Genomic DNA, 19,365 nt, shown 5'->3' on the forward strand with positions numbered 1-19,365 from the left:
TTTGATGTAGGGTTGATGGATGGTTGAATGTAATAATAACAATAGTGCTGTCAAAGTTAAGGCTTTAGCTCTGCAGTTAACTGCATATAGTGCTTTTTTTGGACACTCAGACACTTCACAATGGGTACATTATTCACATACTCACACATCCACACTCTGTTGGCGGTAAACTACATAGGGCAGACTGACAAAAGAGTGGCTGCCAGTGTGCGCCTACGGCCCTTCTGACCACCACCAAACATTTGCAACATCCATACACCAGTGTGACTGTCATTGACTTGGGGAAAGCAGGAATCGAGGTATGGCTGGAAGGTTGATGTAGGTTGGGTAGATGGATGATATAAGATGGAAGGTTGGATGAATTATACGTAGGAGGATGGATGGATGGATGGTATGGTGGTAAGTAGGGTGGATGAATGGATGTTAAGACAAATGGATAGATGATAGATGGAATGAATGTAGGAATTATATTTACATGGATGGTAAATTTGATAGTAGAATGTCAGATGGATGGATGGATGGATATGATGTTGGGATAAAAGTGTAGATGGATGGATGACTGTAGGATGGACTGACATTAGGATGGATGTTAGATGGATGGATTTTAGGCGGATCGATGAATGGCTGCATATAGGATGTATGGGTGGATGGATGGATGATTGACAGATAGATGGTAGGATGGATGGAAGGAAGGTTTGATAGATGGACAGTCTCCTAGAGAGGACTAATACCATATCAGTACATAAACCTTCAGTTGTATATTGACTGACTGCTGGAAGGGTCTTCTATACCGCAGGGGTTCTAAATGTGACAAGTAACATTTTTACTATAGAGGTTTTGTCTCGAGCGTGCCAATATAATCTTGCATTAGGTTTCTGACTCTCTCTTTCAACTTTGGCGATTTCCACCACTCAACTCATGCAATTGCTGACATTGAATAATTCACATCGAGGTATCGTTTATATCATGCACGAATCCAAGCAGTCAGTGACTGTTATTTGAGTGTACGTGCGTGCGTGTACGCACTTTGGAGTTGCACTCCGACCCAGCTGTGGCTTTCTACCCATTTTACTATGCTAAAGAGCACAGTGATGAAGACGATGATGATGATGATGGTGGCTCCGAGGTTGACGCCGAAGTTGGAAGCGTTGACGCCGAAGTTGGAAGCGTTGACGCGGCAGCTATGACCACGTCATAAAGCCTCACCGGCTAGCGATGCTAACACCGGAAAACGCGGAGCACAACCGAGCACTTCTGCACAGGCGGACGTTCAATCGGACAATGAAGAGTACCCCGAGTCCAATGCATATTCATCGGAGGAGTGGGTACAGTCTGCTACTTCTGCTATTCCCCGGAAAAAAAGGCCGTCAAGAAATTGTAACGTCTGCATGCAAAGGGGGCAATCGCAATGAAACTAATCTGTTGTGCAAATCCTGCTCCATCTCCTTGCACGCAGGGGATTGTTACAAAAAGAAAAACTGTATTTGAAACATCCACATAGTTGTAAATAGTACCACAGTTGCACACATTTGTAAATAGTTTGCGAAATTGTTTTGTCAAATTGTTACACTGTTGAATGGAAATAAACGTATTTTGCAATCTAAAAACACTTTTTCATTGTTGGTGGTAGGGTTTTACAGAAGTAAAGCACTATTTAGGTGTTTGTGGCATCATTCATGGACAAAAAGAAGTGTACAATTCACTAGAGTGCATGAAATAACATCGTTTCACAAAAAGCTTGTTTTCAAAACAGAGCATTTCGGTGAAACTAACCATTTTCTATTGTTTATTACTGAAAAACGGAATAAGGTAGAAACAAACTTTTTTTTCTGATGAAAGATGAGAGTTCAATCTTTCATTTGGTAGTATGTGTGTTTCCATAGTCCAAACACAACATTTTCTGTGGACCTTGAAAGATCAGTCAAAATGCTTAAATCGGCTGGCGGCATCCCTTTTCTGAAAACGTCTGGAAGTCAAAGAGTTAACATACACATGTAAATAAAAATTATAAAATATATTTTTTTTAAAACAAACATAAGTTTAAATATAAAAACTTGATGATTTTTTATTTTACTTAAAGTAAAAACTGCTGCCTCTTTCATCAATTAAAAGTTCTATTTTCATGAAAGAACCAGTGATGTGCAGTGAGCTCTAGGTTTGGGTAGGCAGGCAGTCGCAAATTGCGACGCACACAAAATTTGTGTGTCGGCAGGCGAGTGTACAACGTATCCTAGGGTGACCGACCATATTTTCATTTCCAAAAATTAGGACACTTAGCCTGACCTCGAGATACTTGATATTCAGGTACAAAATGTCATACATTCAAACTATTTTAACATATAGTTACTACTCTGTTTGGGTAGACAATAAAACAAAAAACATTATTCTCTTTTGAAGTCTTACATTTTTTGCTCCGCAATCTTTTTTGTTTTTTTTTACTTCGAGCGGGGTTCGTATCCATCGCCTTCGCTGCGGCAGCTCAACATTTGCCACTCAGCTAAAGTTCTGGGTCACCGTCAGTTAGTGTGCAGTCTGCCAGCCACAGTAAACGTTGCAGTGCACTCTGCCTCCCATTTGTCGCACAACGAAAAACGGACAAACCCACCTGGACACCCAGAAAGGATGTAATAAAGTGAATATCACCCTGTAAAACAGCCTAACTCCTCACAAAATCAGCCTAGCAATAGCAATGCCAAACACCATGTAAAATGAAACAGCCAGTTAATCGAAGGACATCTACAAAGCCAATCTTTCCTTTTGCACCATTCTTTGTGAAAAGTACGAATAATTCTTTGTCCCTTACTTTGCTGAAGATCCGGTAGCTAAAGCGTTGGCCTCCCATCCTTCACTAAGTGTGTTTTGAATTCACGAATGCACTGTGTGAACGTACGTTCGCATAGGAATAATACAGCGACGTAAAAAGGCTGCGTAGCAATCTGCCTATTTGCGTAAAGGACTTTTCTACTCGGAAACTGACTACGCATGCGCGAACATACATCGCGTACAGGGCTGGGAAAAGCATAGTAGCGGTCTGCCTTCAGGAGGATAATTTTTGTAGCATATTTGCCTGCAGACCAGCTGATAATGAGTCATTTTTTATTGAAATATGAAAATCACCAAATGTTGTCACTTTTAAACATACTGGTAGTGTAGCTTTCTGAAATTAAATAAATAATTAAAATAAATAGAAAAAAGCAAACGGCAAACTTTCATTTCAGCCTGGGGTAGGCTTGCCTATCCTGACCTCACGTCACCGGAAATAACCATTGTGAAATGTTCAAAATTTGCATCATGTAGAAGGTATTCAACAAAGAAGTCAATTATTATCTCAAAACAATCGCTCATTACTTTGGCATTGTCGTAGACATCCCTAACCTATGGATATCAGCTGACAATTCCCATTTGCTAATTTTGTACTCATCTTAATAATTGTTCATCGTGTAATCATTAGGAGCAAAAATTCAGCCATAAGCAATCGGTATGAACTAGCAACAGTTGCTATGTTAGAGTTCATGACCGTTCATGACTATTGCCGTTTGTTCAAGTAATGCCATGCGGAATAATCACAGATGTTTGCCAGCCTGCTGTAGCAGCCACCGTGCCTACTTGGCAGCCATGTTTGCAGCAGAGGTACCAAATCCAGATCCAGAAAGTAAGAACTTTGCCACAGTTTGGCTTTAGCCCCTGATGCTAGCTAGCTAGCTCCCTAACGAGCACCATGGGCGCTAGCTAGGGAGCTAGCTAGCTAGCTAGCACCTGTGGCAAAAGCCAAACTGTTGCAGGGTTTTTAATTTCTGGGCCTGTATTTGCCACCTCTGGTTGGCAGGGGCAACTTTCCCAACAAAGGCAATGCATGGACTTAGTATGTCGTAACCTGCTCAATTCTCAACCACTTTTCATAGTTTACTTTTCTTGAAAAAAGTGTATGATTTAACACCCCCCTCCCAAAAAAAAAGGGGAAAAAAATGTTTACCCGTGAAAGGTTGTAAGGTTACTAAGTCTCATATATACAGTATTTAACTATAATGAAAAAACAAAATGTCTATAAATATTTTTGCTCATTCCATCAAGTCTCACTGAGGAGCACTGTACATACTACGTACACACTTTTCTCAAACAAAACTCTCTCAGATTGTGTTGCTTTTTCCCTCCTCACAGGTCTGAGGTTAAAGCCAGACAGGATGTCAAACCTGACTTCCGCCATCCTCCGTTCACTGATTACAGGCAACCACCCGTAGACTACCGGCACCCGCCGGTGACTGATTACCGGCAGCCCCCGACGCTGGACTATCGGCACCCACCCGGCCTGTTGGACTTCAGACAGCACACGGCAGCTGCTCAGTTCCCGCTGGGGATCGCTGCAGAGTTTCGACCACAGGTATCATAATCACTATCGTGGTTCTACAAGTGTGTACACCCTCTAAACTGGGGAAGTGGCTGTGTTCCTATTAAGCCAGTCACTTTCAAACTCATGCGTAATGGGAGTCAACACACACCTGCCACAATTTTCCTCAGATAAATTCCAAATAAACTTCAAATGTTCTACTAGGCTTTTTATGGCATATATTTGCTGTTTAGCATAAACCTGAAGGATTTGTGAAAATGTGAACAGGGGTGTGTCGACTTTTCATATCCACTACACTTGGGTGCTGATTCCACTGCACATTGTCTGTACTATATGTTCCACTAGCTGAGCTTTTATGATTACCTTTTCTTTTTTTTTTAGATTCCCCCTCTACAGGACTTTGATTACTTTACAGTGGAGCTGGAAAAAAGCTCGAAAGGTTTCGGTTTCAGTATCCGGGGGGGCAGAGAGTACAAGATGGACCTGTTTGTGTTGCGCCTTGCAGAAGACGGTCCCGCCATACGGAACGGGAGGATGAGGGTAAGCATGCAGATGCAAAGAGGGTTTAATATTACTTTTAAAGTGTGGACGCCTGCTTATTCGCAGTTTGCCATTTACAAATTTACCTATTTGCTGATTGTTTTTTGGGGGTGTAGGGGACTCATTCCCCCGTCACTGGCATAAACCCCCGCTTAGTCCTGTGTTGTGGGTTTTACTCAGTCCCTTGCTTCTTGCCTTTTGTTTTTTTAGCCAATCCTCTGCTTATTTGTGTTTTTTGCTGATTTTTTTCCCATAAGGTTTTAAAGTAAATGGTAATTGGTAAATGGACTGCATTTTTATTTAACATAGTTTTAAAGGGTGTGTTAATTCTTTGTAGATTTTCACTATTCACAGTCAGATTCACAAATACAGAAAAAAAATCCAAATGTAATAGAAATCCATTGAAAAGCATTGGGGGAAATCAAATTAAAGCAGAAAAATTCAATTGACTTCCATTGTAGCTCCTTCATACAAGGACTGATTTACAAGAGGTTTTTTGTCTGTTTACTCAATAAATTATCCAAACAGATGTGGTGCTCCTAGAGGCAACAGAGAGAACTGCAGGCGTTCTCTTGAGTCGTATACAGTACATCGCTCCTTGAGCGACCATAATTTATGCTACAATCTTCACAAATTTTATTTGAAACATTTATATTCTCATGTTGGCAAAATAAATTAAAAATATTTGAAAAAAAATGTTGGGATGGTTTAAAATTGGAGCTCTAATATACAATAATGATTATAATAATTATTCAAATAAAACATTGAGAATAGCTACAGAATTATAATCCTTTTTTTTATTTACTATTCGATTAGTTATTAAGAGTATGCAGGTGTTCCTAATTGTTATGGTGTGGGATGGAGGTCCCAAATGCAGGAAGGTAGGAGAGCCACGGCAGGGATGCGGGTAACTTAGTTTTAATCAAAACACAAGGAAACACAAGATTACGCCGAGAAAACGGCGAGTAGTGTGGGATACGGAGTAGATCCACGTAGAATCGCTACTAGTCAGGTCTGGTGAATAGCGTCACGGAGTAATAACCCGACACTCCTCGCTGTTTCTGCCAGGCTTTTATCTTGGCCTGATGGGCTGATGGGCAGCAGGTGTGTTTGGAGGGATCCGCCCTCCAGCTGTTTCCCCAGCGACTGCAAGGGAAAACAGAAACAGCTGACCCCATCCATGACAGTACCCCCCCACTAACGAACACCCCCAGGCGGACCACCCGGCAGAGAAGGGTACGACGAATGGAAGTCACGGACAAGTGACTGGTCCAGAATCCAGGAGCGGGGGATCCACTGGCGGTCCTCGGGACCGTACCCCTCCCAGTCAACCAGATACTGCATCCCCCTGCCACGCTTTCGAGAGTCCAGAATGGCCCTAACCGTGTAGACAGGCTGCCCGCCGACGACCCGGGGGTCGGTGGGGGCGCGGCCGGCGGGCACAATTGGCTGGCAGACAGGCTTGAGCAAGGACGTGTGGAAAACTGGGTGCACCTTGAGTGTGGGTGGCAGGTTGAGCCGAACTGCCACCGGGTTGATCACTGAGTCGACTTCAAACGGGCCGACAAACCGAGGCCCCAGCTTCTTGGAACTCCCCGCTAACTGCAGGTCCCGAGTGGAGAGCCAAACCTTCTGTCCCGGTCGGTAGGATGGTGCTGGGATCCGGTGCCTGTCCGCGAGTCGCCTATTGTGGGCCATTGTGCGGCACAGGGCCTTCCTGGCGTCCTGCCAAACCATGCGAGCCCGGCGGAGGTGGATATGGACCGAGGGAATGGCAACCTCGCCCTCCTGGGAAGGGAACAAGGGGGGTTGATAGCCACAGGCAGCGTTGAACGGGGACAGACCTGTGGCAGAGCACACGAGGGTGTTGTGGGCGTATTCGACCCATGGGAGGTGGGATTGAGGGTGATAGCCCGAAGACAGGCTAGCCGTAGCCCCCAAAGACTTGCAGAAGGCCTTCCACACCCGGGACACGAACTGAGGCCCCCTATCGGAGACGAGGTCGGATGGGATCCCGTGGATCCTGAATATGTCCCTTATCAGGATATCCGCTGTTTGCAACGAGGTGGGCAACCTGGGCAGGGCGATAAAGTGTGCCATCTTGGAGAACCGGTCCAACACCGTAAGGATCACCGACTGCCCGTTGGAAGGAGGTAGCCCGGTAACGAAATCCAGCGCCAAAAACCAAGGACGGTGGGGAATGGGCAGGGGGCAGAGCTTACCGGCTGGCATATGGCGAGAGGGCTTATTACGAGCACACACCGTACAGGACGTGACATAGTCCTTTATGTCCCCACTGCAGCACCTCTTGCCAAAGGTGTGTGGGTACAAACAACTTATTCCCAGGGCATGCTACTGGGGTCTGCGTGTCGTCAGTCGCTTCCACCATCTTCCGCTCTACCTCCCACTGGAGGGCTCCCAACACTCTGTTCTCCGGCACGATCGTTTCGGGTGGAGACCCCTCGGCGGGTGGACCGTGCACGCGGACAAGGCATCCGGCTTGGTATTCCGGGATCCTGGTCGGTAAGTGATGATATAATTGAAACGTGTCAGGAACAGGGCCCAGCGTGCTTAACGGGGATTCAGTCTCTGAGCGGACCGGAGGTACGACAAGTTTTTGTGGTCCGTGAAAATCTGGAAGGGTTCCGCCACGCCCTCCAGCCAGTGCCGCCACTCCTGCAACGCAAAAATAATGGCCAGCAGCTCACGGTTGCCCACATCGTAGTTGCTCTCCGCCTGGTTGAGCCGACGAGAGAAGAAGGCGCAGGGATGCAGTCTCTGGTCAACCGGGGACCGTTGGGACAACACCGCTCCCACTCCCGTCTCTGAAGCATCAACCTCGACAACAAATGGAAGAGCCTCGTTAGGGTGTGTTAAAACTGGTGAACGTGAAAATGATAATTTTAATCCAACAAAAGCGGCCTCAGCCTGCTGAGTCCAAATAAACGGAATCTTGGTAGACGTAAGCCTCGTCAGAGGTTCCGCTTTCACGCTATAGTTGCGGATGAACCGACGATAGAAATTAGCGAACCCCAGGAACCTCTGCTTTCTTGACGTGGGTGTTGGCCACTCGACCACGGCCTGGATCTTGGCCGGGTCGGCTCTCAATTGACCCCTCGCCACAATATATCCGAGGAACTGGACCGAACTGGGGTGAAATGCACACTTTTATGCTTTCAAATACAGCCGGTTTTCCAGTCGCTCCAAAACCAGCCGAACGTGTTGCCGATGTTCTGCTAGATTTCTAGAGAAAATTAAAATGTCGTCAAGGTAAACAAAACAAAAGTGATTAAGCATGTCACGCAAGACATCATTAATGAAACACTGCGGGAGCGTTTGAGAGGCCAAAAGGCATAACCAAGTACTCAAAATGCCCAATGGGTGTTTTAAATGCTGTTTTGCATTCATCGCCCTCCCTTATCCTAACCAGATGGTAGGCACTGCGAAGGTCTAATTTGTTAAACACCGTAGCAGAATGTAATGGAGCAAATGCTGACTCCATTAGCGGCAATGGGTATTTGTTTTTAATTGTTATGACATTCAGGCTCCGGAAATCGATGCAAGGGCATAGAGTCTTGTCTTTCTTCTCAAAGAAGAAAAATCCTGCCCCTAGCGGCGACTTGGAAGGCCGAATCAGCCCGGCAGCCAGTGACTTTGTGACATATTCCTTGAGGGCTTGGAGTTCCGGCTTGGCAATTTGGTACAGGCGTGTACTAGGCAGCGGTGCGCCAGGAACCAATTCTATCGCGCAATCATAAGGTCGATGTGGAGGGAGAGATAAGGCCCGGTCTTTACTAAAAACTTCCCGTAAGTCGTGGTATTCTGCTGGCACATCTTCCAGGTTAATCAGTTCCATTGTTGCTTTGGCTGGGCCACAGTGGTCATTTACCGCTGACTGCAGGCAATGTGAGTAACAGAACAAGCTCCATCTCTCTTTTACCTGGGCATGCCCCAGTTTATGTCAGGGTTATGCCTGGCCAGCCAAGTCAGACCCAGGACCACTGGAGCTGACCGGGAGGGCATAATGAAAAACTGTCTAGTCTCCACGTGGTTTCCCGATAAACGCATGTGTAGACTCTCTGTTCTATGCGTAATCATACCCAAGAAGCGCCCGTTGAGGTCATACATCTCCTTGGTTTTCTCGAGTCTAACCACCGGACATTTCAAGATGTTGACAATTTTTGGGTCGACAATACAGTCATCCGCCCCAGAATACACCAAAGCCGTCATCTTTACATTCACCCCACCCCATGTCATTTCTCCTGACAATTGTAGCCTTTTAGTATCCAATTGGCTATTTGGGTTACATCTGATCATTACATGATCCCGTGAACTGGGAGTACTCACACTGGTTGTTGCGTTGGGGTTATATGGTTGTGGCTGGAACGGGTGCGACGTCCCGACGTCTATCAGGCCGCCTCCAACACTTGGCCGATTGGTGTCCGGGCCGACCACAATATTGGCACGCCTAATTTCTCCACCAGTTCGTGCGTTCCGCCTCAGAGAGCCGTACTCCCCCCAACTGCATAGGCTCGATGCCAGCTCCCGCAGGAGGGCGTCGCCACGAAGCGTCGGGAGGCGAGGCGTCGAAGAAGCGCCCCCGCGGACGTGGTTGAAACAAGCTGAGCAGCCGTGTCTGCTGCCTTAGGTCGTCGCTCCTCCTCCCGTTCCCGCTGCCGCTCCCGCAACCTGTTGTCCAAGTGGATGGCCAGGTTGATGAGTTCCTCCAGACCGGACGTCTCGTCCCGCGCCGCCAGCTCGTCCCCGCCGGAAGATCCCACACAGCGCCGCTTTGTCGTAACGGCTCTCGGCGGCCAAAACCCGGAAGGAGATGGAGTATTCCGCCATGGACAAGTCAGCCTGCTGGAGGTCCAGCAAGCGGCTGCCCGCTTCCTTCCCTTTTACTGGGTGGTCGAAGACGTTTCTAAATTCCACCAGGAAGGCAGGAATTGAAGCTCGGAGCTCCGGATTAGCTTTACTGACCGCCATCGCCCATAATGCCGCCTGGCCGGACAGTAGACTCATTACGAAGGCGACCTTGGCGCCGTCGTTCGGGAAGGTGTGCGGCTGTTGATCGAGGACCAAGCTACACTGGTGAATAAATTGGTCACACCCACCAATTTCGCCAGAGTAGCGGGGAGGATGGGGAATATTGGGTTCCCGAAGAACAAAGTTGCCAGCTGATCGGGACGCGGAGGAGACAGGAGACGCCCCGGCTGGTCGTAAGTCCTCCGCGGCCGTGGATTCCGACCTCCGCTCCACCTTCAAGGTGAGCGACCCGATCTGGGCGGTTAGCGTCGACATTGCCTCCTTCAGCTCGCGGAAGTATTGCTTGTGCTGTCCGAGTAAGCGCCCATGGCTGGCCATGGCCTGGCACAGGCTGTTGGGGTCTGCGGGGTCCATTCTGGTCGGGTTATTCTGTTACGGTGTGGGAGTGGAGGACCCAAATGCAGGAAGGTAGGAGAGCCACGGCAGGGATGCGGGTAACTTAGTTTTAATCAAAACACAAGGAAACACAAGATCACGCCCGAGGGCGGATAAAACGGCGAGTAGTGTGGGATACGGAGTAGATCCATGTAGAAGCGCTACTAGTCAGGTCTGGTGAATAGCATCACGGAGTAATAACCCGACACTCCTCGCTGTTTCTGCCAGGCTTTTATCTTGGGCTGATGGGCAGCAGGTGTGTTTGGCGGGATCCGCCCTCCAGCTGTTTCCCCAGCGACTGCAAGGGAAAACAGAAACAGCTGACCCCAATCATGACACTAATTAATTATCTGGATTGTGTGCATATTAGGTATTGCAATTCTCTATTTTAATTGATGTTGATTCTTTGTGGCAATGCTAAAAAAAAAAATGGAGAAAAAAAATACAGTATTGAAGATGTATGTCAGCAGTGGCCAATGATTATACTGTATAGCGTTTAACGTTTAAATAAAGTTACTGTAAATAAAGTGACAAATTGATAACGTTCCAAGCATGTATAGAATATGACTAAGGTTATCTGTGTGTGTGTGTGTGTGTGTGTGTGTGTGTGTGTGTGTGTGTGTGTGTGCGTGCGTGCGTGCGTGCGTGCGTGCGTGCGTGCGTGCGTGCGTGGTCTTCAGGTGGGGGATCAAATCATAGAGATCAACGGGGACAGCACTCGGGACATGACTCACGCCCGGGCCATCGAACTCATCAAGGCGGGGGGCCGCAGGGTCCGACTGCTGCTAAAGAGGGGTACAGGGCAGGTGCCTGAATACGGTGGGTCATGTTTCACATCTTCCGTTTCTGTCTTTTTTACTCATGACTCTTCCTATGGGTTCAATTTCAGCAGCACTCTAAAATGCACTCATGACCTTTACATGTGAACTGAATTTGACATTCTCAAAACTTTTGACAAGTTTCAACGTTTCAACTTGCTGTTCTCTAACAAGGACTGAAACAGCAAAATTCACATCAGATCAAGTGACACTACTTCTAGTACTTTCTGTCACCCTTCCAGTTGCAACCTTTTGATGACTCTCTAGGCTTAATGGCTAGTTCCCTCTGAAATAAATCCTGTTTGAAGCTGGTAACATTGTATATTTATTTCATCACTAACATGTTCAACCAAACCATGGCTACCTACAAAATGCTAACATACACTGTGATGTGAAAACAAAGCCATATATACCAGCTAACGAAAAATAGGTTTGATGTTACAGTTATTTAAGTTAGCTTTGTTTACTATAAAGCTGAGCCAAACAAAAGAGAATTCATCATTGTATATTTGACCACCAAAATTGTTCAACGTTATCAAACCATGTGTCATTTAATCTAACAAAAGTCAACTAGCTTAATGCTAACATACGCAGCACCATAGACCTGCTAGCAAAAATTAGTGATGTAAATCTCAACCTACACACAACTGCTACTTTAACACACACAGAGCGGCAACACATACAGTATATTATTTTCGAAGCCTCGCACCCGGTTCAGAAGGTTCCCAGGGAAAAACTGTAAGAGTCACTCACAGAAAGGCGCAAAAGTGGAACTGTTTGTAGATCAAACAACTGTTGTGAATTTTGCCATTCAGCTTCTTGGTAGAGCAAGCTGTGCAAAAGCTGCCGAAACAATGAGCAGTTGGCATGTAAAGGTTTGGGGAAGGTCAAATGAAGTTCACTGAAAGCTGATCATCCTAACTTGTGAGTAGTGGATATCCAAAGGGGCTTTTTAGTCCAGAGCACATTAACAAGCATATTACATTGTTACACTTCATATGTGGCTCTGTGGGCTTCTACTGTCATTAATTGTTTCTCTCTCTGTAACATGTTTAAGCTTAAAGTTGAACCCTTGGCATATAGGCTTTTACTTGCCTTCCCTCAGGAATGGTACCTTCCAACCTGTCCATGTGCATGAAAGGTGACACACTAAGCTCCCCTTATTTCTTCCTAATGGGCCACGCTAAAGACACGGTTTGTGCAAAACTGCATGTCTTCTCTTTTCTTCTATCTTCTTGTCGCCAGTTGAGTCATGTGATGCTGTGTGTGTTGGCATGATCATGTGGTAATGCATGGACAATCACAAGGTGCAGGGTTGCACTTGCGATTGGTGAAAAGCTGTGAATAATATAATATTAATTATATATATATACTTACTTACCTAAAGTTATTTGTCTCAATTGTCCCAATTCCCTACCGACCTCAAAGCGTTTGAGGCAAATGTTAACAACAAGGATGGCTGATTCGGATCAGTTGTTGTTGAAGTTAACGCAGCCATTACAAATCACGTTGACTTAAGTGAACCTATATCAAATAACTACATTAAAGTAACAGTAAATACAGGTGAATAAATGTCTGTTTAAATTCCTGTAAATTTCATTTTGCCAGTCTTCTCTTCATTGAGGCTGCCATTGTTGAGTGATGTCAGATTAAAGCCAGTGGGTGAAGTCGGGGTCTTTTTTTTTCTTTTTCCCCCCCGACTTCACAACTGGACCTCTGAGTTTAAAGGGGCGTTCCCTGGTATGAAGTTGGAAAAGTCCAACTTCCCACTTTCCTTGAATGTAGCATATTTTCATACATTCTGTGAGCTGTTTAATTGGTACTCCCAGTTGAAGTTTACAGTAAAAGTGACACTTAAAGTAATGGAGAATTAACCACATATTTAAACAGCAGGGGCGTAGCCAGAAATTTTTCCTTGGGTTGGCCAGGGTGAAACCATGACGCAAATAGGGGTGGCCATAAGTTCATACCTGAAATCTCTACATCAGTGGTTCTTAACCATGCGGCCGCACCGCTGGCCCGCGAGCACCTATTAATGGGTTGCACAAAATAATTTTCCGCTTTGCACCTGTGGCCCGCGGTGCAGCGTACGTTATTAAGTGAATGCATTTGAGCTCTTGGAATAAATTTTTACGGAGCAGCTCAGTAGAACTTTCTGTCAATTGGCGGTAGGAAGGCAAATGTCAGTTTATAATGACCTGTATACGAGAAGTAGAAAAGGAAACTTAACCGCGAAACTCACGACTAAATGTTGTTGAAGTTGTCTAACCTCAACAAAAGACTAAATTTTTTCCATCATTTTTGCTGTGGTAAAATCTATTCTGTGTTTTTGTGTTAATAAGCATGACTCGAGACTGAGCTTAATTTGATGAAGAATCCTTTGCCTGTTTGGCATCTTGTTGGGTGTCAAAGAAAACATTTGAGATCACATTTTATCATGTTATTTGATATTGTTTCAGCATTTTCAACTCTAAGTGGAGTTAGTAATTGAATGCTATCATAATATCTGAATGGGCCCCACACCACAGTCATGTTAGACTTGTTTTTGGTGGTCTGGTGAATTTATTTACATAGAACATAAAAACATAATCATCACTATTCAGTCATAAATTAAGTTTTCAAAAGACATTCACATCATGAAAGGCCTTTCCAAGGCTCTTACAAAATAAGCTCATGTAATGATGGTCCAGACTTACCTGTTTGAACCAGCTCTCCACAACAATTTAAAACTATTAAATACATACTATACATACCAAACAACAGTCACACAGAGAAAGACATTCATACTTTATACTTAACCTCTTAGCCTCGGGTGACTCATTGAAAAAAAAAAAAACACAAGAGGGCATTCGTCCTGGCCTCCAGATACTTAAATGATCCTCAAATGTTTATTGAAAGATGCCATACATTAGAAGTATTTGAATGTATGCCTCCTCTGTGGGTGAAAATACAAAAAAAAAACACAACTCTCTTGTGAATTCTTACTTGACAAATTAATCAATGATGACACATAATGTTGTCAGCCCAGCCTTTTCTGCTCCTGCTATCAACTTTTTTTCTTTCTTTTTTTGTTGTGCAAGCTGGGCTTGTTCCCGCGCCCTCCTGTACGACAACTAAAATTTTGGGGATGTCGTCACAGGTTAAAATAGTATTTGAACGCTAAGAAAGTGAAGAATGTAAAACACTTGACCTAATTAAAAACTAAATCAACTAAACTAAAATACCCTTTAAAAAATATAACAATAATAGCCCGCACACGGAATACCTGCCTTTCTTTTTTGCCTCCGCCCCTCGCGATCGATTTCGGAGCATAGGTTAGTTTCAGCAAAAACACGAGCATTTTGAAACACATCAAGCAGAACAGTGACTCTGAGGCTAATATTTTTTTGCTTTTGTTCTGCATCAAAAACAACAAAAGCAACAAAAACAAGACTGAGGCAAAAATAATCATTTACAGATATAGAATTGAGAAACACTCCTGACTCACTGCATGCCTCGAGTTTAACGTCAGATGATTTTTACATGGCATCATTCCACTCCATCTTTTGTCGCAATTGGGACACTCATTTTCTACCTACCTACCGTGACACTTATACAGTTTACATACATAATCTGTTTGCCTTGTCCAATTTTCAATGTGTTTGCATTTCTGTCCCTCATACAATGTGACAAGCAGAGATTTGCGCCCTCATTTTTATCTTCTGAGCTCAAATGCAAAGGGAGGCAACACCACCATCTACAGGTGTCTCTTAGTCATTACAGTAGTTGACAGACAAACTGGGCAAGACCCTCTTGCACGGATTAAAAACCTTATTTGACGAACTTTTGCGTCACTGCTTGGTTTCCGGTAAATGAATCTAAGTGATTTAATTTGCTGCATGTCTTCCAGTAAGTCCTCAGTGTTGCCCAGCATGTCGTGTGGCACTACTGATGGCGTGCAACTCTAAATTCCGAATTACAGGGCGTCCTCAAGTTACGAGATCCGCGACTTTACGACACTCGTGCCTTGTCCTTCTTTTTCATTAATTTCCTACAGTAATCACACCTTTTTAAAATTATGTTAAGTTGTATTGTTGTTACCTCCAGCAAAGGGCGTCCATCGAGCAAGGGTCCATTTCACAAAGCAGGTTTAGTGAGAACCCTGAGTCTGTTAACCCTGAAATGCGGGAAACTTAGCGTCTTCCATTTCAAAAAGGAAGGTAACTGAAACCAGAAAAAAAGAGGTAACTTAAAATCTTGATCAGTTACCGTAGTAACAGAGTCTATGAACCTAACTAACAGGTTTATTACAATAAAACTCGAGTTTCTCTCTGTCTCCGCCTCCTTTCACACACGACATTTGATTTCCTCATTCATTCAGTCAGATGGCATAACATAGTTCTGCCGTCTGTTATTTAAAAAAAATACATTTAAAATAAAATAATAATTATAAAAAACAGTCAATAGGCCTATATTAAAGTTTATTTATAAAAGTTTTTTTTACGAACAGGGCATGTCCTTTTGACAACTTCGTTGATGAAGGTGCGTACTAAAAAGAGAATTGTTAAACCATATTAAGATTACAAATTAAATTGTTGACCATTATAATACAATTGCTTCAATTGGTAACACACGATTGAATTAAATTAATAAAAAAAATTGTGTCACATTTCCGTTTTTAAGTTTCCATTAGCTCCGCTCTGCCGTCCGTCAGCAATGAATGTCATAACACAAACTATTGGTTCCGGCATCTTCCGGGTGGTGCAAAAATGTTTTTTAAAATTACTGTAAAAAGGGTTTTGATGTAAATATTGACTTTAACGGTGAAATCCGACTTATGTCGAAATTTGGGTTACATCGCCAGCATAGGAACGTAACTCGTCCGTAACTCGAGGCCTCCCTGTATATTGTTGAAAACCTCGTAAAAATATGATCGCTTAAAAAATTGGCAGTGTACAATGTCACGTATCCATCTGTGTGGTTGTCCCTTAATGCATTCTCTGTGGTCTTGAACAGACTGTGTCGGCCCCTGGGATTCCCTTTCTACAATCCACTCTACCCTGCCGGAAGTGACCCTCGAAACCCACCAGAGTCCATTGCCTCCATCCCATCCGACCGCATCCCTGGATTCCCCTCATCAGCGCCCTCTAGAGGCCGCAGTGTGCATGGCGGCGGACAAAGCTCCACAGGTGACGGACCACGGCTCCTCGGCTCAAGGGGCCGCAGGTGGCCGGTCCACCCAGCAAAAGTGCATGATCAGGGGGCAGGGAAGAGAGGCTGAGTGCGGGCCAGCCACCGGGCAGCCTCAGATTTTGGCTGCCAAAGCCGTCCCGGGGAGGAAGATGGACGCTTGCTCCCCCTGCTGTGGTAGAAAGGGGGCGAGGGCTCTCTGGCCATGGGATCCTTACGTGAGCGTTGCTCCCAACGGAGCCTCTCTGGCCGGCGGAGACGCCCACGTCAGCCTCCAGGAGAGGCTGCTGTCCAGGGGGGCTTACCCCAGAGAGGAGGAGCGTTCCAGGATCCAGGCTAAGAGCGCCGAGGAGCCACCTGCCAGGAGAGCCACCACCACCTCCCCGGGGCCCTGGAACATCCCTGGGCCGGATAAACTGCCCGGCACCCTGAGGTCCTGGACCTCCACTGTCAGCAGGTAGAAAGGATCGGCTTTTTATCAGTTTGTCCTCCTTCATCCGCTCATCAAGTCTGAATCAGAATTTGCTTTACCAGAGGATTCTTACACCCGCCACCTTAAAAAGCTGACCAACTCTCACGGATGTTGTAACATAGAGTGAGGAGCCTGATGATGTATGCCAAAAGACTCAAATTTTTTCTCTTTGACGACAGAGAAACTTCTAGAGCAGTGTTTCCCAACCTTTATTGACAATTTGTGTTGGACAAGGACAGAGCCCTTCCACAAATAGTGATTGACTAAAGAAATGGCTTATTAGTTAAAACTGTAAATGTACAACACAGGATCCAAAATACTTCAATATCATTTTAAAGTCATATTTAAGCCTTAAAAATAAATGGCTTATAGGTGACTCTCCGTAAATTCCACTAGCAACCCAGGTTAACTCTGTGTGTTCCCCTGCTAAATCCCCATTCACAGATTGGGACCCACATAATAATAATAATAATAATAATAATAATAATAATGCTTCCGATATTTTACTTTTTGAAGTGTTTGTTTTTTATGGGTTTACCCTTACAATACACTCACATGTGGGAAGGGAGAGCCCCAGTCATACATGCACTTCTCAGCCATTTGTTGAAATAGCAAGGGAAGGGAACAGTAATACACAAACTCAATGAGAACACTCATGGAAAAGCTGTTGTTGGCCACAGCTCGCACCCAGACACTCACACGCAGACAACACACACTGCCTTTCCAAACTCCACCTCTTAAAATCAGTATCTCACACAGACACTACAATATCAAAAAACGTTTAAATACTTTATTGCTTGTTGTTTTCTGTGTGTTCAAATACATTTACAATGTGTTTAAAACATGTTTTTGATCAGAACTTTTTTTTTGTTCCATCTGTAAATGGTGAATTTTCACAAACTATGGTAAATAGTCAATCGCCAAATATCACAGCACACTACCAAACAAAAAATATCACAAAAAGTACACATAGTGGTTGATTTTGTATCTTCTGGCATTTAATATTCCTGCCTGTCACTTTACAGACATGGATAGAAGAACAAGGATAGCTTACTTTGTTTTGTGTGGCAAATATCATGTAATGTCACCCTGTCGAAAATAGTAAAAATCCACTTCCACCACCACCCCAAAATTATTATATTTGCTTAAGACGCCAAAATATGGCGCCAAAATACCACTTTTCAATAATGTTCAACAGCAGCTGCTTATCTCACTTTGTTTTTTTTTTGGCACTAAGATGCTACAAGATGGCGCCATAACACCAATGTTATAAAAGTCCCCACACACACAAAATCTTTTTTTATTTTTGAATGAGTGACGGATCTTAGGTTAAAACCCCCCCACTAATTAGTGAATTTGGGAATATGCAAGGGAAACACTTTAATTTTCAGAGCATTTAAGTCAAATGTCATAATTAGCGGTGGTTGGGAATCACTCTTCTAGAAGTCCATCCAGTGTTGCTCCTCACATGCCTAACAAATATATCATATACTGTAAATGTAAAGATGTCACAATGTGTACATTTGTTGTTGTAAAGAAACAGAAGGGGAAAAAACGGGGGTAGGGGGGAGACAACAGGACGGAAATATTTTGGATCCGATGGTCCTATCCCGGTCCTCGATTATGACTACATATCAAAGACAGGTCAGCAAAATGGCGACCCGTGCATGGGACTCCCAAATCGTGAACTTTGTTCTCCATTTATTATAATTTTTTTGTACATTAGTGACAGCAGGCTTGGTAAGTAGAAGTCACACTACTACACTGACTTATGTACACATGCATACATTAACCATTGTGCAGTGTCGTACTCATGCAAAATCCATTGAGCATTTAGACCACATCCTTGATATCCAGTACCAGATCTTTGCACTAGTATGCTTTGTACTCACTAGTAAAGTAAGTCAGGACAGGACAGGTAGAGCAATTGTGTCTTGCTAGTAATGTTTTTTTTATCCACTAGTTTAGTCAATTTTGGCCTACTAGCACCCAATTCAATCTTACTTCTAGACTACTCCTTCACTAGTAACGTTACTAGGGAAAAGTAGTTGGTATGTGTCATGCACTAGTAGCCTCCTTATCAAGAATTATATTCCTTATCCTTTTGCTTTATATCCTAATTTCCATCTTAAGGTCTCTGTACTAGTTCCATCTTTTCACCATTTTGTGTGTATGACATTTCTGCATACTAGTATAACAGTGAGACAAATATGCACAGTTGACATCTGCACTACTGGTGCTACTAGTGAATCACTAGATGTTAACTGGTAAAATTGTATAATGTCACTAGTAGCACACAGTTAACGAGTTGTCTGACTGGTGTGCCAAAGACTTCCTACTAGTATACAGAAAGTACAGTGTAGTCAAGCACTAGTAGCGTGTAATTGCATACTAGTAGCATATTGTTTGAGCATCGTAGTCCATATCATAAATGTCATTGATGAGGCTTAAAGTCTTTTTTTAGGCCAAAGTGTCAAAGTAGTCAGGGGGAAAATATTCTACAAGTGAAGCGAACCCTTGTGCTGCTAGTGTTGAGGATTGTTTTTCAAGTGAGGACAAAGGGTGTGCTAGTTAGTACACTGATCTTAAGATATCAA

At 44.2% G+C, this 19,365-nt stretch overlaps 1 protein-coding gene across 12 annotated transcripts in view; it reads left to right on the top strand.

The window, feature by feature from the left end:
* The window catches only part of magi2b (membrane associated guanylate kinase, WW and PDZ domain containing 2b), a 240,644-nt gene that overhangs the window by 217,816 nt on the left and 3,463 nt on the right, over positions 1–19,365 (top strand). For 6 of the 12 annotated variants that reach the window (XM_077568842.1, XM_077568845.1, XM_077568843.1 and 3 more), the window contains 4 exons: positions 4,159–4,378; positions 4,727–4,885; positions 10,990–11,128; positions 16,123–16,753. In XM_077568842.1, the coding sequence (XP_077424968.1) occupies positions 4,159–4,378; positions 4,727–4,885; positions 10,990–11,128; positions 16,123–16,753 (1,149 nt within the window). Of the gene's footprint in view, positions 1–4,158; positions 4,379–4,726; positions 4,886–5,953; positions 10,504–10,537; positions 10,855–10,989; positions 11,129–12,232; positions 12,322–16,122; positions 16,754–19,365 lie in introns of those variants that run through there. The other 6 variants (XM_077568844.1, XM_077568847.1, XM_077568853.1 and 3 more) reach the window with 5 other exon arrangements.

Source organism: Vanacampus margaritifer, chromosome 6, assembly GCF_051991255.1.
Source record: "Vanacampus margaritifer isolate UIUO_Vmar chromosome 6, RoL_Vmar_1.0, whole genome shotgun sequence".
In the NCBI taxonomy this organism is placed as follows: Eukaryota; Metazoa; Chordata; class Actinopteri; order Syngnathiformes; family Syngnathidae; genus Vanacampus; species Vanacampus margaritifer.